The sequence below is a fragment of the Marmota marmota genome, unplaced genomic scaffold (genome assembly GCF_001458135.2).
Source record: "Marmota marmota marmota unplaced genomic scaffold, marMar, whole genome shotgun sequence".
NCBI lineage: Eukaryota > Metazoa > Chordata > Mammalia > Rodentia > Sciuridae > Marmota > Marmota marmota.
This window is the reverse complement of record NW_025999853.1, coordinates 30,648,568-30,664,006: the sequence shown is the minus strand read 5'-3', so window position 1 is coordinate 30,664,006 and position 15,439 is coordinate 30,648,568. Positions and strand designations below refer to the sequence as shown.

Genomic DNA, 15,439 nt, shown 5'->3' with positions numbered 1-15,439 from the left:
ATATATTTTAATCACTTAAATGTTTTCCAGAATAACTTTTGTTATTGTGACTGTGTTCATGGGATGGGGGTGAATCAACACAGCCTATGTGTAATAACTAATGTTGAGTATTTTTAGATTACTAAGTAGATGAATAGATGGCTAGATCCATGTTGGGTAACAAATGGACATAAATGCAGGTAAAATAGTGTAAATAAAACTCAAATATGATTTTATCAGTAACATTTCTATAGTATAATCAAGTTAGTAGTCATAGCCAAACATTTTCAAGTTTAAATAAGTCACCATGAGTCTTAAATGATTATAGGAATAGTTTTAACCACTATTATATGTAAACATTTAAAAATCATTAGAGATTTGAAAAATCATCACAAAAATTGAAATATATCAAAGTGGAAAGAGATTGAATTACTCTTGTGATTATTTTTTGTTTTAGAGCCTCTTTTTCTTCCACATATAGAAGTGGCAAAATTTTGTAAAAAGTTAGCATACATTAGAAAAACTGCCACAATTGAAAATAAATGATGTTTCTATCTCCTTCCCTCCATCATCTGTCATTTTATTCTTCATCAATATTTATTCCATCTAGTCATTTGTCACTTTAAATCTTATGTGTCAGGTGTATTAAAGTGTTATAAGCTTTTTGTCTATTTGAATTATTAATGATAAAAGTACTAAGTAAAATACAAAATTTGGTAAGTTTTAGTAGACCTTTGCAAAATATTCAAATGCTGTTAGTAAAAATCAGTTGTTGAGATTATGAAATAGCAAGTCCTTTTGGAACCTGCATCAAGAATAGTAATTTTTAGTTAGAATATGATTTATGTATTTAAAGTTATGATTTAGATACTACTAAACACTTTAATAGTTCAGCTTTCACTACCATTAATTTGCTTTGAAAAGCTTTTGCCAGCATTATTAGAAATATTAGACCATTTTAAGTTTTTATAATTTTGTTGTCATTAGAATAAGAGAAGTTGTATGCTTCTGAAATAATGGACATTTACTAGTTAGTTACTTTGTTCAGTTTCCCTTCTGTATTTAATTTTCCTGTAAGTTTCTTTCATATTTATATGCTATGCTACATAATTAAACTATAGATTTATGGCCAGTAAGCTTAGGTGTAAACCTAACTGGTGACTCTGTTACTTAGAATAATAATTGAATAAAATTTCCCAGGAAAATATTTTGCTTTCTAAGTGGGTAAAGGCAGGCTATAAATGCTGCCAATGTTCATTTTATGTCTCTGCCTTTTCACATGATAACCTTTATCAATATAAGGTTACTACCACTTGTCTTTTAAAATTATATGATGCTCCAAAATGATGTTCTGAATTAAAAATGCATAATAGCAATGAATTTTCTTAAAAACTCTGCAAGCAAGATCATTGAGGTTTATAGGGTAAGATTAATAGTTTCTCACTATATCTTCAGATTGATGAAGACAACTTTTCTATATTATGGAAACAGAGGGGGCACTGGAGAGTAAAAGAACAGTTCAGTGGCACATTTTACAGGACTCTTCCCACTGCATCATTTGGGTGAACAAATAAACAATCAGAAGATCAAGAAACCCAAAAAGCCTGTTAGTGCTCCTAAACTCTTGACCAAGGAGGTAGATGTGTTTTATTGACGATAGCAAGTTTTATTTAAAATATGATAAGAGGTTATATAGTTTTATTTGAAGTCTTTCTTACTTCTCTTTCTAATTGTTACATTATAAATGCAGAAGAAAAAAGTAGGCTCATGTTGTAGCTGACTTTGTAAATTTAATCATTATTCAAAATGTTATTACTCAATATCTGCCCTTCATGTTAGAACTAGATTTCTACTTATATTTATTCATTTTTGTTATTTAGTGTGACATAAGCTGATATTTATTATTTAATAATATATAACATGAATTAAAATAGAAAGATTGGAACTTTAAAATTGATACAGTATAGTCTTTTGTTAATTATATATGTAAATTTGGAAGTTATAGACATATGTACATATGTAAAATAAATTGATCAGTGGGTAATTTAGAAAGAATGTTGGCTACTCTAAATCCAACTAAGGCATACCCACACCATAAGTATTTATAAATGTAAGATAAACAAAATTTAAGTAGTTTGTTTTCTTTAGTTCATAGTCATTGCAATGTTGGGAACAGCTGTGTGTATTTATTTGTGAAGAAATCAGAGCACTAAATCAAATGATTAGCACAAGAGAGCAAGCACATCCATTTCCAAGAAGTTAACTCTAGGAAAATTGTAGTTCAGGGTCAGATAAAACAGCATTTCTGTTAGGTGAGTTTCGTTCTCTCTTCCTTCATCCCTTCATTCTCTTCCTGAAATTCCTAGCTACTTGGGAATGTCAGCATGTTCCCAGAAATCCAGATTCCTTTGACACTGTGACCAAGACAATGAAGTCATAGTTCTGTCTTCATAGATTTGGTTTAAGAGGATTGCATCTAGAATTTCATTTGTTAAAGAATATATTCAATATATGATACTGTTTTTTGTGTTTTCCATTTGCTACAGAAATAAGAAATGGAAACCTAAAAGCCATTCTAGGACTGTTTTTTAGTTTGTCTCGCTACAAACAGCAACAACACCATCAACAACAGTACTACCAGTCCTTGGTGGAACTTCAGCAGAGAGTCACTCACACTTCGCCTCAGTCGGAAGCCAATCAGGCCAAAACCCAACAAGATATGCAGTCCAGGTAAGGAAGGGTAGCAGAGAATGCAGGGAAAATTAGCTTGTCTAGATAAACTTGAGTTTTCTAAGTTATTTTTTGTCAACTTCAAAAATTTACTGATGTAGGTTTTTAGAGTGATGTAAATATTTGACTAATATTATAAAAGTTAAAACCACTCTTTTCCTTTTTTTTTTTTTTGGTTGGAAAAGCAATATCTATTATCCTTTAGGAGAAACATTTTTGTTTGTTTTCTTAAAATAATTGTTGCTCTGTATCAAACTGTGTGAAATGTCTTTGGTGTAAGTAATGTCGCATGGCTGCTTCCTTCTATAAATCACTTTATTATTTAGAATGTGCTCTGAGTTCTGGTCTCCTGTTGCGTAGTTATCTTTTGTTGATGCTTCTGACTGATTAAATCTGTCATAAATGTCAGATCTGTTAAACATATGAATTTGACCATGTGGAAACCTACTGTTTTTAATTTAAGAGTATGTGTGTGTGTTTGTGTGTGTGTGTGTGTGTGTGTGTGTGTGAGTGTGAGAGAGAGAGAGAGAAAGAGAGAGACAGAGAGAGAGACAGACAATGGGTATTTATATAAACAAACATGTATATCTGTCTGATTTGAGTCTCTTGGCACATGTAAACACAGCCTAGGGTGGGGTGCTCAGAAATCTTTGCAACTTACTAATCTTACTTTTTTCCCCTCAATTTGGAATTTTGGAATTTTATCAATCGGTATTCATCAGGAAAAAAAAAAACAATAAGAGTTAAATAGATTTATTGTTTAGAATTAGGGTTCATTGTTGTCAGGACTGGATAAATAAGTTTGAAATCTGACAGACAACCCAACTGGAAGGGCTAGTTAAATTTTTCTTGTCATGAACTGAAACTGCTGAACACAAGGCAAAATTTCTTCTCTCAAGGAAGCTTCAGCTCAACTTCTAGAACCTTTCACCAAATTGACTCCAGAGCATTCCAGTTATGTAAGATAATCTTCTTTACTTAAGGTCAACTGATTATGAACTTTAATCACATCCCCAAAATATCTTCAAAGCAACACCCTGTATTGTCTGATGGAATATCCCAACAGACTTTATTGTCTGATAGAATAAATGGAACTGTAGCCTAACCTAATGGACACATCAAAAAAAAATGACCATAAAATGAAATGTAAGTTAACCAATTTTATGCAAATCAGAGCATTTGTTTATGAGCAATGGCTAGGACATTGTTAAAATTAACACTATTGCATAAATATGAATGAATATTAAGGACAGAGGATGTAAAGATGCTTTTCATCATCTTTAAAAATTATACATATAGTGGAAACATGTAAACATTTAAGTTTTTTTCATCTTAGAATCCAAGCATAAAACCTAGTAATACTCCATTTACCCTGAATTTGTTTTTGGTAATAAATTTCAACCCCAAAACTAAAATTCCAAAATGCACAGACCACCTTACACTTATTGCAATTCTTCAACCATTGAGAAATCACCTTCCCTTTTAACCTGTCACTCAGCTCTCATTAGAATTTGTTTGCTACTTTATATCAAGTACTATTTCTTTCTCTATATTCATATGTAAGTTTTATTCTCTTTGGGAAATTTTTATTAATTGGTAAGTTTTAAATCTATGAAAAATGATCATATTCTTAGCACAAACATAGTATGTAATATAAAGTCCCTGGAGTGTTGGGAGATGGTTATCATTGTTCAGGAATTCAGATAGCCTTCCAGTCTTGTCTTGACTTTCTGTGATGTCAAGAAAAGTTGTACCAGAGTCAAATTTTAAAAACTTGTTCATGTAAGTTCCTTGAACCTCAATAATCAAGAAGACAAAACAGGAAACACCATTTCATATTTACTATGTATATGTGTGTTTTTGGTATAGATACCTAAATTTTGAAAAGTTCTCTAAATAATATTTCACAGAGTTTGGTTTAAGCAATTCAAATGGATAAGAGGCAAGAAAAGTAACTGAAGAAATAAGTAATTTTCTACAAATCATGTTGATGCTGGAAGTACTATGGAATATCATTGGGAGGTACTTTACCTCACTGTTTCTTTATCTGTCATAAAGAATTTTTTTGTCCGGATTTTCTTGTTCAAAATTTCCTGGTAATTATGACCATTTGGAGGAAAGGTTTCTTTTCCTATCTCTCTGGCTATTATGAAATTGTAGGATATTTTAAAATATTATAGTTACAGACTTTACACTATTTTAGGGAAAGATATTTTGTTTTTATTGCAAGATTTTATGAAAAGTATTCTTTTCATCAATATACTTTAAGGTAGAACTAAACATTTGGATAATTTTTCTTCGAATAAATAGGATTAAGCTGCTTTTTAACTGATATTTAATACGTTTGTGTGGTGCTCACTTTACTGAATGCAGTACTCATGACCCTGATATAAAGGAATTCAAAGTCAGTTTTTATACAATTTATTACACATTTTGAAGAATGTTATATTTCAGGTATTAATATATAGTCTCATTCATATATATTTGGTGTATACTGAATTAGTCCAAGAATTATAATTTATGTAGAATTATCTGTAACAATATAATTAAAGAATTTTTCAAAAGTTCATAGTGATAATATGCATGGGAAAGAAATGTAGTATTTTTGTGTTAAAACCAAGAGATTAATGCAGAAAAATATCTCAGTGATACATTTATCTTCATTTTCTGGAGGCATGAGTCATAAATCATGATTTATGATGCCTTTGTATTGATTTCTCCAAAGTAAATAGTTTAGATGAAAGCTTGTTGTATTTTTTTTGGAAAATGTTCTCATATTTTTTCTGTAGATTAATAAGAATTTCTTAGGGCACTTTGTTTCATTTCAGTGAAAGCGCTTTGGTTTTGTTCTCTTTATTTAAAATAAATTGTATATATCTCCATAATATTTATGTTACACAATAAGAATTTTTAATTTAGTTTTGGTATTCTGAAAATAACTCCAGTTGTTTTCAAACAATTTAAACATCTTTCACATAAACATTTCAATCTGAAGGTTAAGAAGTGAAATTTACAAAAGAAAAAAATATCCAACATGAAATAGGAGGAATAGAATGTGGACAGCAGACTGTCTTCCTCTCCCCTGTCAGCTCTCTTCCACTGAGTGTGTACACAGCATTGTGGGCGTGTGGGTGTGTCTGCAGACCTGTGAGCATGAATGCACATGTGTGGCCTGTTCAAATCACATCTAAAGCTCTAACTATCCAGTGCTCCTGTGGAATCAGACTCTGAGAACTGGATCCTAATTCTATCAATTCAAAATGGTATGATCTTTCAACTTCTTTGTGCTTAAGTTTCTCACTTGTTAGAAAAGAATTTACAATTACACTGATGTCATAAGGTTATTTGGGGGTTACATGTACACATTAAACACTTTGAGTTTGCCTGGCACATGTTATTTCCTGGTACAAATCCTGAAAATAGTCTCTCAGGGTGCAGTCCTATTCCCATCTTAGAAAGCCTGCTCTACCCAGTTCCTCTGCCTAGAGCACCATTCCCCAGTATGCCTCTGGCTAACCCTCTCACCTCCTTTAAGTTAATTGCTCACATGTTACCTTCTCAACCACACTTACTTTAACCTCACTTTTAATGCTATAGTCTGCTCATCCCCACTCCACATTGGATGTTACTGTACTTTCTCTTTTTCTGTAGTTCTAATTACTCTCTACTTAAGATTTACTTAATTTTTATATTCCTTGTTCACTACCTCCACTGCCCCCCTTTTCTAGAATGGAAGCCCTGTAAGGACACCAGGAGTTTTCTGTTTTGGCTACTGCTGTAGTCCAAAGATTAGCATAGACTCTTACACTTAATAGGTTCTTGATAATTAAATATCAAATGAATTAATGTAAGATCTATGAATCTGTGTTATTGCTGCTTCTAATGTAAAGTAGGAAAGCTTTATGAGATATATAGTTATACAGACACAGAAAGACAAATGCCAGATAGTCTCACTTATTTATGAAAGCTAAAAACAGAGAATAGAATAGTTGTTACTAGGGACAGAGAAAGTTGTGGGGGGAGATGGAGATGAAGAGAGGGTGGTTAATCAGAACAGGAGTGGAGCTTGATAAGAGGTGTAACTTCTAACGTTTTATAACACCTATATAACGTTTTATATAGGTTAACTATAGTTAACAGCAATTAATTAACTATTTCCAAATAGCTAATAGAAAGGATTTTGAATGTTTCCAGCGAAAAGAAATGATTAATGCCAATTACTCCTATCTGATCATTACACATTATTTACATTTATTGAAAGTCACACTATACCCCCACAAATATGCACAAATATTTTGTGTCAATTGAAAAAATATATAAAAAATAACCATAAAAATAATTATAAGTAAAATTTGAAGACATTAAAAATTAAACCTATAAGTATTTATAAAATTAGTAAAGATCACTGGATATGTTTTTGATTTGAGGGTACTCATGATATTGACCACCTGTTAGTTTCAATATAGTTTACAGTGGGACCATCTGAGATTGCCAACACACACTGAACTCTTTGCTGCTATCCTAATTTATCCCATATAATATCATTCTTAGGTCATTTGTCTATTTAATGTAAACATTAGGTTCCCTTTGTTTCTGATTGTTACATGTGGTAGTCACTCTGAAATGTGGCTGCCTCCAATATTGAATGTGACTTCTGTTTGGTGTAGAGTACCAAGATGGTTAGCATTTTGGGTATGGTGAAAAATAAATAAGTGATGTGAGTGAAGTGCTTGGCAGCATAATGTCACTGCCAACTTAAAGCCACTTAATGTTTATAATTTCTTTTTTTGTCATGCTTTGCTTAGATGCACTGATTAAGAAAACTGATACATCTTAAAAAATGACACATCTAATTGACAGGTGGTAGGACATACTTTCAACTTCTTTTCAATTTTTATTACAGACTAGTAAAAACATACTGATACTATAACTAATCTGACATAAAAGTATCATCTCTTAAGATGTTCAGTTTGTTAGTAAACAATATTATTATGAAGAATTGCCCATATCTTGTCAATATAATTTAAAGTTGCAAAAGGAAAAATACTTTTTAAAGCCACATGATTTGAATTATGTGGTTTGAATTAATGATAAATGAAGAAAATTGGATATCTTGAACACTGATCAGCTTTATCATTTGACTTAAATATCTACTTGCATTAAAATATCTAATTAAATACAGAATGTATATTTAAATAAAACTGGGTCTCAGATTCTAAATTTGCTAAATTCTTCTGAGGAACATATTTGGTTATATTTGGAGTGGTCAAGATTTATTAAACAAATAAATAAGTTCTCAAAAATTTCAGTCTATTTAATAATTAAATTAGATTTAATTTAAATTTGGTGTTCTTTGGACAAACTTCAAATGGATGAAATTTAAACACCTTAGTATAATACAAAATATTACTTTTATTTATTTAATATTAAAAATCCAGCTTATTCTATAGTTCTAGCTTTTCTTTTTATTTTTTTGAAAAAGGGTAAGTTAAAATTTCACTCTTCAGGAGGGTAAATATGAGAAATGTTTTAATGAAGTCCAAAAAATTTTTCTATAAGTGTTGGAATCATGGTTATTTTCTATTATCATTAATTAGGAGATGGAAGAAACCCTCTTTGTTGTTCTATAATACATGGTAAAAAGAATCCTATAATTTTCAAACTCAGAAGAATTATTTCCATCAAGAAATATGTCTTGGGCATTTCTACTGATAATACTTTTTCATCTATACCATTTTGACAAAAGAGGAAAGGAAAAAAGTTAAATTTCAGTAACACTATATACAATACTTGGCACATGAAACCAGCAGACAGTACCTGGTAAATGAATGTATGATTCTGCTAAGAATATCTAGGAATACACCATAGTGAAAATAGTTATAAGATGAAAATTTATTTTTCCTAGGTACTAATTAGTTAAATATAAAGTATTATGATGCTAGCACATAGAAAACATGAGCATTTATTTGCAAAAACCTAAAAAAAAAAAAAGAGAGAGAGAGAGAGAGTGTGTGTGTGTGTGTGTGTATGATTTTTCTTACAATGCAGGCCCTTTAGCTTAATTTTGGTTGAGATTATTAAATTACCTTTCATCCTGTTATCAAAGAGTTGGCCACTTTTATCAATTCACAAGTGGTAGTATTAAATCACATGAAGAAATGTTTTAGTTTATGCTTTATAGAATTAAAACAAAGGAAACTGTAGAATGGAAAATGGAAGTAAGAAATCACTTAGATGATAGAAGTGACAAAAGCAGGGATCACAGTGAGTCTTTCTAAATTAAAAATAGTTCTTTTAGGAGTTTCAGAAATTATAGGGGCTGGGGTTGTGGCTCAGTGGTGGAGCACTTGCCTAGCATTTGTGAGGCATTGGGTTTGATTCTTAGCACCGCATATAAATACATGAATAAAATAAAGCCCATCAACATCTAAAAAAAATTATAATGTCTACAGAAAGTCATCTGCCTTTCTACTTTTCATTTTCTAAGAGCAAATGAAAAGTATGTTCACTTTCTGTGTGAGATGAACTTCCTCCTGTAGGACTCACAAGTTTAATTGCAAAATCCCTGGATACATGTTCTCTGAGTGACCGTTCCCTTCCCAGCCCCTTCCTAAGGTTCTCGTGACCCCTGCCACACACATTGCTCTTGGAGCCTTCTTCCCATTGAGGACATTTGCCTTCCAGGGGTTCTTTTCCAGGAAACATCATTTCCTTCTGGGAGATTCACTCTAAAACTGGGACGGTTTACAGCTTTTCAGCCTGGGGTTATAAATCTTGAAAAGTATATAAGGAAGTTTAATTTAAGATGACAGGAAGGCTCTGGTAATTTAAGCCTTCGTGAACCTGGCTTCAATTAGTTGCTTGACTCAGTTCTGTGTTGTGGCCTATAGTGTGTTCTTTTAAAAGTCATTGAATCAATTAAGCTTTAAACAAAACAGAAAAAGGAAAAGGGACATTTATGAATCTTAACACAACAAAAGCAGGATTTTTTTCAGTCATAGGTATGATTGAAGAGAAAGAGTTTCTTCTTTGATGGAATTTGAAAATCAAGAGTGGGGTGTTTAATCAAAAATGTGTGTGATGGGAGGGGAGTAGAGGGGATGGGGGATAGGAAAAATAGTAGAATGTAACAGATATCATTAATGTATGTATATATGTGACAATATGACCAATATGATTCTGCAACATGTACACTCAGAAAAATGAGAAATTTTATCCCATCTACATACAATATGTCAAAGTGCATAAATGCATTCTACTATTATATGTAACTAATTAAAACAAATAAAAAATTTTTAAAAATGTGAGCATGATTCTGAGAATACAACAAACACATACATACTTTGATTCAGTTCTATGCTTTTATTTCATTATCTAGACAGCTTGAGAACCCTGAGTAATTATGTTTTTGTAGATAAAGACACATTTGTATAGTTTTTGTCATAAAGAGTCTGGCAAACTGTGTTTAAATCCTACCTGTCTATTCCCAGTGGAGTGGTACTGGACAGGTGGAGTTAATCTGCTCAAATTCTGGTCTCCTTACCTGAAATACTAGAATGGTGATAACTGCCCCATGAGGGTGTTGGATTTATGGGTAAAATGCCTAATTAGCATACCACTTAATATCTAATAAACAAACTAGCTGTTTTCAACTTTCCTTCTCCCACTTAAAGAACATGTCACATATATTGCTGAGAGCCACAGCCGAGTCAAATGGCCCCTGGCATTTTGCCAGTAGTATTGGTTGACAGGCGAGGTATTACTATCCGCCTTAGCTGCTACTTTGGAGTTCTCAGGCTACTTTGGAGTTCTCCTGGGGATTCCCTGGGATTCCTGGAGAGTTCCCATTGGTTGGGGAAGTTCAGGAGGAGGGATTTCCGGAGGAGATATTTCCAGTGGCTGGTTCCTGGAGGAGCCACATGGCATTTGGGAGAATTCCCTGGGAGTGTGTGTGAAGTGTTTTTATGGAGTTCAAAAATAAAGTTTGTGCCTGCTTCAGTGGCTCGTGGTTTGTGCCCAGCCAGACTGCGGCAATGTATAATAAAATACATTGACCCACATTAGAAACATTGCTGATGTCATCACTGTTACCTCTTTTGTCACATTTTCTAATCACACATGTGCATTCCACTCTAAATTTATTTAATATATTAAAATAATTCACAATAATATCCTCATAATTAAAAGTAATAACCTATTAATAATGCTTACTCCTTTCCAAGCCATCTAACTATACACAGATAACCCCTTTAATTATTTTAAGTATTACTTTTTAAATATATTTTATTGGGTTTTAAGTATTATCTTTAGTAGTTACTCTCACATAAGTGAATAAAATACTTCTAGAATTGTTCTTATTTATCTGTTTTGGTCATTATATTTTGATTCACAGTTCTCCATCTATCACTCTTCATTCACTCATTTAAAAATATTCTTTAAACCCTTAGGATGCTCCAAATAATCTGATGGGCACTGGAAATAGGGTAGAGGATGAAATAGATTTTTAAAATCTTTGTTCTCTTGAAGCTCCCTTTCTAGTAATGGGTGACAAACAATGGAAAAATAAAGTATGTAGTAATAATTTTGACACTGATGTTGGACAAAAAGAAATCAGAAAAGGGGTCATCAGGCCTAAGAGACACATTTTTGCAAATTTAAATATGATACTGAGGAGGACCTCACTGAGATGATGATACCAATCCCAGGTAACAAGAGTACTTGGTGTTTGGTAATAGCAAGGGTTTCAGGCTGACAGATGAACAAGCCCTCCAGCCCCGAGTTAGGAGCCTGTTTGGTTTATTTCACAAAGAGAAAATATCCAGTTGGAATAGTTCAGAGGAAAGGAAGCCAAAGAGTAGGATATAATTCAAAAAAAGACAAGTAAGACGTTAGTAAGGCTCTGTCATCACTGTAAAGACAGGCTTAATCCTGGCAAGCTGGAAAGCTAGTGCTCCATGAGGAGGATGCAAACAGAAAAAGGAAGGCATCCCTCTGGCTATTGTACTGAGAATGCAATGCATTGGGAAAGGCGATAGCATAGAATCATGGAGAAAAGCTTGGACTACCATAGTAAAAATGGAGAGAAGTTCCAAATGTATTTTAATGGCAGTCTCAGTAAAATAAACTGACAGATTTCTAATGGAAAGAGTCAACAGGAAGGAGATGCTAACATTGTTAGTATTGGCTATTAGAAATTGGGACTTTCATTTACTGACTGAAAAGAATGTAGGAAGAGCAGTTTTGGTAGGGGAATGTAAAATATCCGCTTATTGATGTGTCATCTTAGAAACGTCTGTGAGTTATATCTGGCTGGAAATATTAAGGAGACCATTGGAACTGCCAGACTGAAGTTTAAGTTTATAGATAAAAATTCTGGAGATATTACCTATAAAATTTATAAAAATCTATGAGACTAGACAATAAACTGAGCATAATCTGAGTACAGATGAAGATAACCAATGATTAGAGATTAAGGAAATAGCAAGACCTGAAAGAGGAAATTTTAACAGTTCAGATAGTAAATTGGGAAGAAAAACCAGTAAAACTTGGTGTCCTGGAAAGCAAGTGAAGGAATCATTCCAAAGAGGAGGGAAAGATGGATGGGAATAGTTAATGTGTAGCCCCATCATGTTGCAATTACTGTTCTAAATAGTTTTCATCCACATTCAATCTTTTATAATCCTCACGGCAATCCTGTGTATAACACAGGCACTGATCTTACTTTTCAGAGAAGGAAACTGAAGAATGAAAAGATCAATTAAAGTGTACAGAGTTTCACAGAGACTAATCTCTCAACTGAATCCAGGAAATCTGACAACAGAACTTGTGTTGGTAACCATTATCTACTGGACCTCAATAGTATCAAATATTGCAAATCAGAAGGATGAGTGCTAAGACCCGACCCAGGGATTTTGCACTGGAGATGTAAAAAAAAAATTTCATTTGTTCTTTTTAGTTATACATGACAGTAGAATCTATTTTGATATATTTATACAAACATGAAATGTATCTTATTCTAATTAGAATCCCAGTCTTGTGGATGTACAGGATGTTGAGATTCACTGTGGAATATTCATATATGTGCATAGGAAAGTTATGTAAGCTACATTCAGTGGAAATAGTCCCTTTGGTAACTAGTTTGGCATCTATTCAATAGAGAACTGGAGGGAGGAGTTATAGAAAGATATATATATATGATTTTTGAATTATAGATATATATAATTTTTATCAATTAAGATATGTTTATATTCACATAAACAAACCTTTCTAGGAATGCTTCAGAGGTAGCAATATTCTATTCTTTTAGTTTTTTTAATTTGTTAGCTTTATAAATTTGTAAAACAAAATAATATCTTTATTGCTTTTCGATGAACTATAGAGTAACTTTTGTCATTATATTTAGTAAAACATGAGATTAACACTTTTGTTCAGTTTCCATGCATGCACTAACAATTTCCAAGCCATTTTTCATTTTCAATATTTATAAGATTAACGTTCTATTTTGTACACACAAGAGATTCTTGTACATTCTTGATATAGGTTGATTCTAAACGTTGAAAACCAGTGGAGTGTTTATATAATAAACACATTTTATAAATATGTTCTGCAGAATCAAGACAAATCTGACTCTTTCCTTTTCAAGGCCTTTCTAAAAGTCTAGAGAGTGTTTATATTTGTTTGAATTTAAGCATAAAATTACAGATATTTTAAATATGGGGCATGGCTCATTTTATAATTCTCCATGGGCATCATTCCAAGCAAACTAAGGAATCCCTGCATTTCAGCAGCATCTTTTCTGTATTTTTTGTATTACTTATTCCTAGAATTACTCATTTAAAAGTTAAAACTCTTTCTTATTTGTTCAGATGGTTAGTTTTGTTTTGTTTTTGCCCATTAAAACCCCTGGCCATAGAATGATCACAGACAGGGATTGACAGGCATTAATTTAATTTCCCCCTTTTCTGGAATTTCCTAGTCTGGCTTCCCTACTTACTGTTCCATACTGAACCCTCCCACAATGTGTGCATAGGGTAAGGCTTTCCTTACTCTTCATTAAGCCGTTTATTTTGGTTCTCCAAAATCTGCTGAACACTCTTGTTCCTCAATGGCCCTTTTCTTCTGTCCTGTTTTGCTTCATGTTATAAACTTAAACTTTTGTTTTTCCTTTATCAATACATTAGTGCATTAGTGGCACCAAATAAGGGAAAAGAGAGTTACACATAAGTCTAAATCTCAAAAAAAAAAAAAAAAAAGGAAACATGTTTTCCTTAAAATCAAAATCAATGAACTGAACTATTTTCTGGTTATAATATGAAACATCATAATTATGTGCTATCTTTCCAAAGTAATTACTGAATTGAAATATATTTTAAAGTATTAAACTGGCTCTTGATTTAGAGAATTTAAGTGATTATATATTAGGGATTTAAGTGTCTAAATAAAAACAAATAGCCAAGTTTTTATAACTTAGTCTTAAAGCTGCCATTCTTGTTTTTAATGTGAAATGTGTGTGATCATGGAGCTGTGATTCACATACACTGGTTTGTAATTCACCATTTATTTAAAATGTTACCACAGGACATTCTGATTTCCTGTGTATACATTTCATGGGTGTTTTCTCCCTAACGTTAATTTGGTTCTAATTATAAACACTTGATTTTTAGTGTTTTAAAGGCACTCTCTTCTTAAATAAAGTACTAGCAGTAGACTTATTATACTTGTAATTTTATATCAAATGAAATAATTTTATTAATAAATTATTACATATTAATCTATTAATTTTTTACAATGGAAAGAAATTAAAAACTATACTATTCTTGTCAAGATGAAAATTTGTATTTTCCTATAGCTGGATATACAAGGAAATCCAAGTTGTAATCAGGGACAACTAAGTACAGGTAGAATTGGATCTCGGTGCCTGCACATTTCAGCAACTGAAGTCATTTTGATTTTGAGACTTTAACCATTGGTTAAGGTCCTGTCTTCATTGCAAAGCTCACTTTCAACACTAGCTTCTTCGTATTTGCTTCCTTCCTTCTGCTCACTGTCTCCCACTTTCTGATTGACCTCTTAGCCTCATAAGGTAGATTTTTAAAACCAGCCTTATCTCCCTGCTGGTTCTCAAGGCTGGGAGGCAGACTTGACCAAAGTTTACTATAAGAAATGTTTTTGAGGCTACAGCCTCCCCTAAATAATATGTAACTGATTGTTGTGATTATTATATTTACTTTTCCATAAATTAAGAATAGTCTAATTACAGACTCAATAAAATAAACTTTCTTGTAAGTCTTCACATACTTTATATGTATGAGTTTATCTAATCATTTTATAAAGGTCATAATTAAAAGTCATTTTCATAAGCATATGTACTTAAAATAGTTAACGTATTTTGTGCGACTACAACATGTTGCAAGTCTTTGGAAATATTAAATAATCCAATTTTTCACTAATCTGGGTGGTCTTTCCTAAGTTAGTTTAAATTTGGGGGTTAACAAAATGGGTTAGTCCATTCTTCAGGATCCAGTTTTTTTTTTTTTTAAAGGTGGTTGTATTAAAATGAACTTTTATAATGGAGCTCTCAACATATTTAGATGTAATTTCAACCATACTGAAAATTGTAAATGGAAAATGATCCATGGAACAGTATAGTGTTCTGAGCTATGCTTAAGTAAAAGCATTGTGAAAAATCTAATTTATGATGACATTGTGAAAGAAATATGAGTCTGGTTTC

At 32.1% G+C, this 15,439-nt stretch overlaps 1 protein-coding gene across 1 annotated transcript in view; it reads left to right on the top strand.

The window, feature by feature from the left end:
- The window catches only part of Nav3 (neuron navigator 3), a 339,372-nt gene that overhangs the window by 119,145 nt on the left and 204,788 nt on the right, over positions 1-15,439 (top strand). The window contains exon 5 of the mRNA XM_048808249.1: positions 2,526-2,709. Coding sequence (XP_048664206.1) covers positions 2,526-2,709 — 184 coding nt within the window. The remainder of the gene's footprint in view (positions 1-2,525; positions 2,710-15,439) is intronic.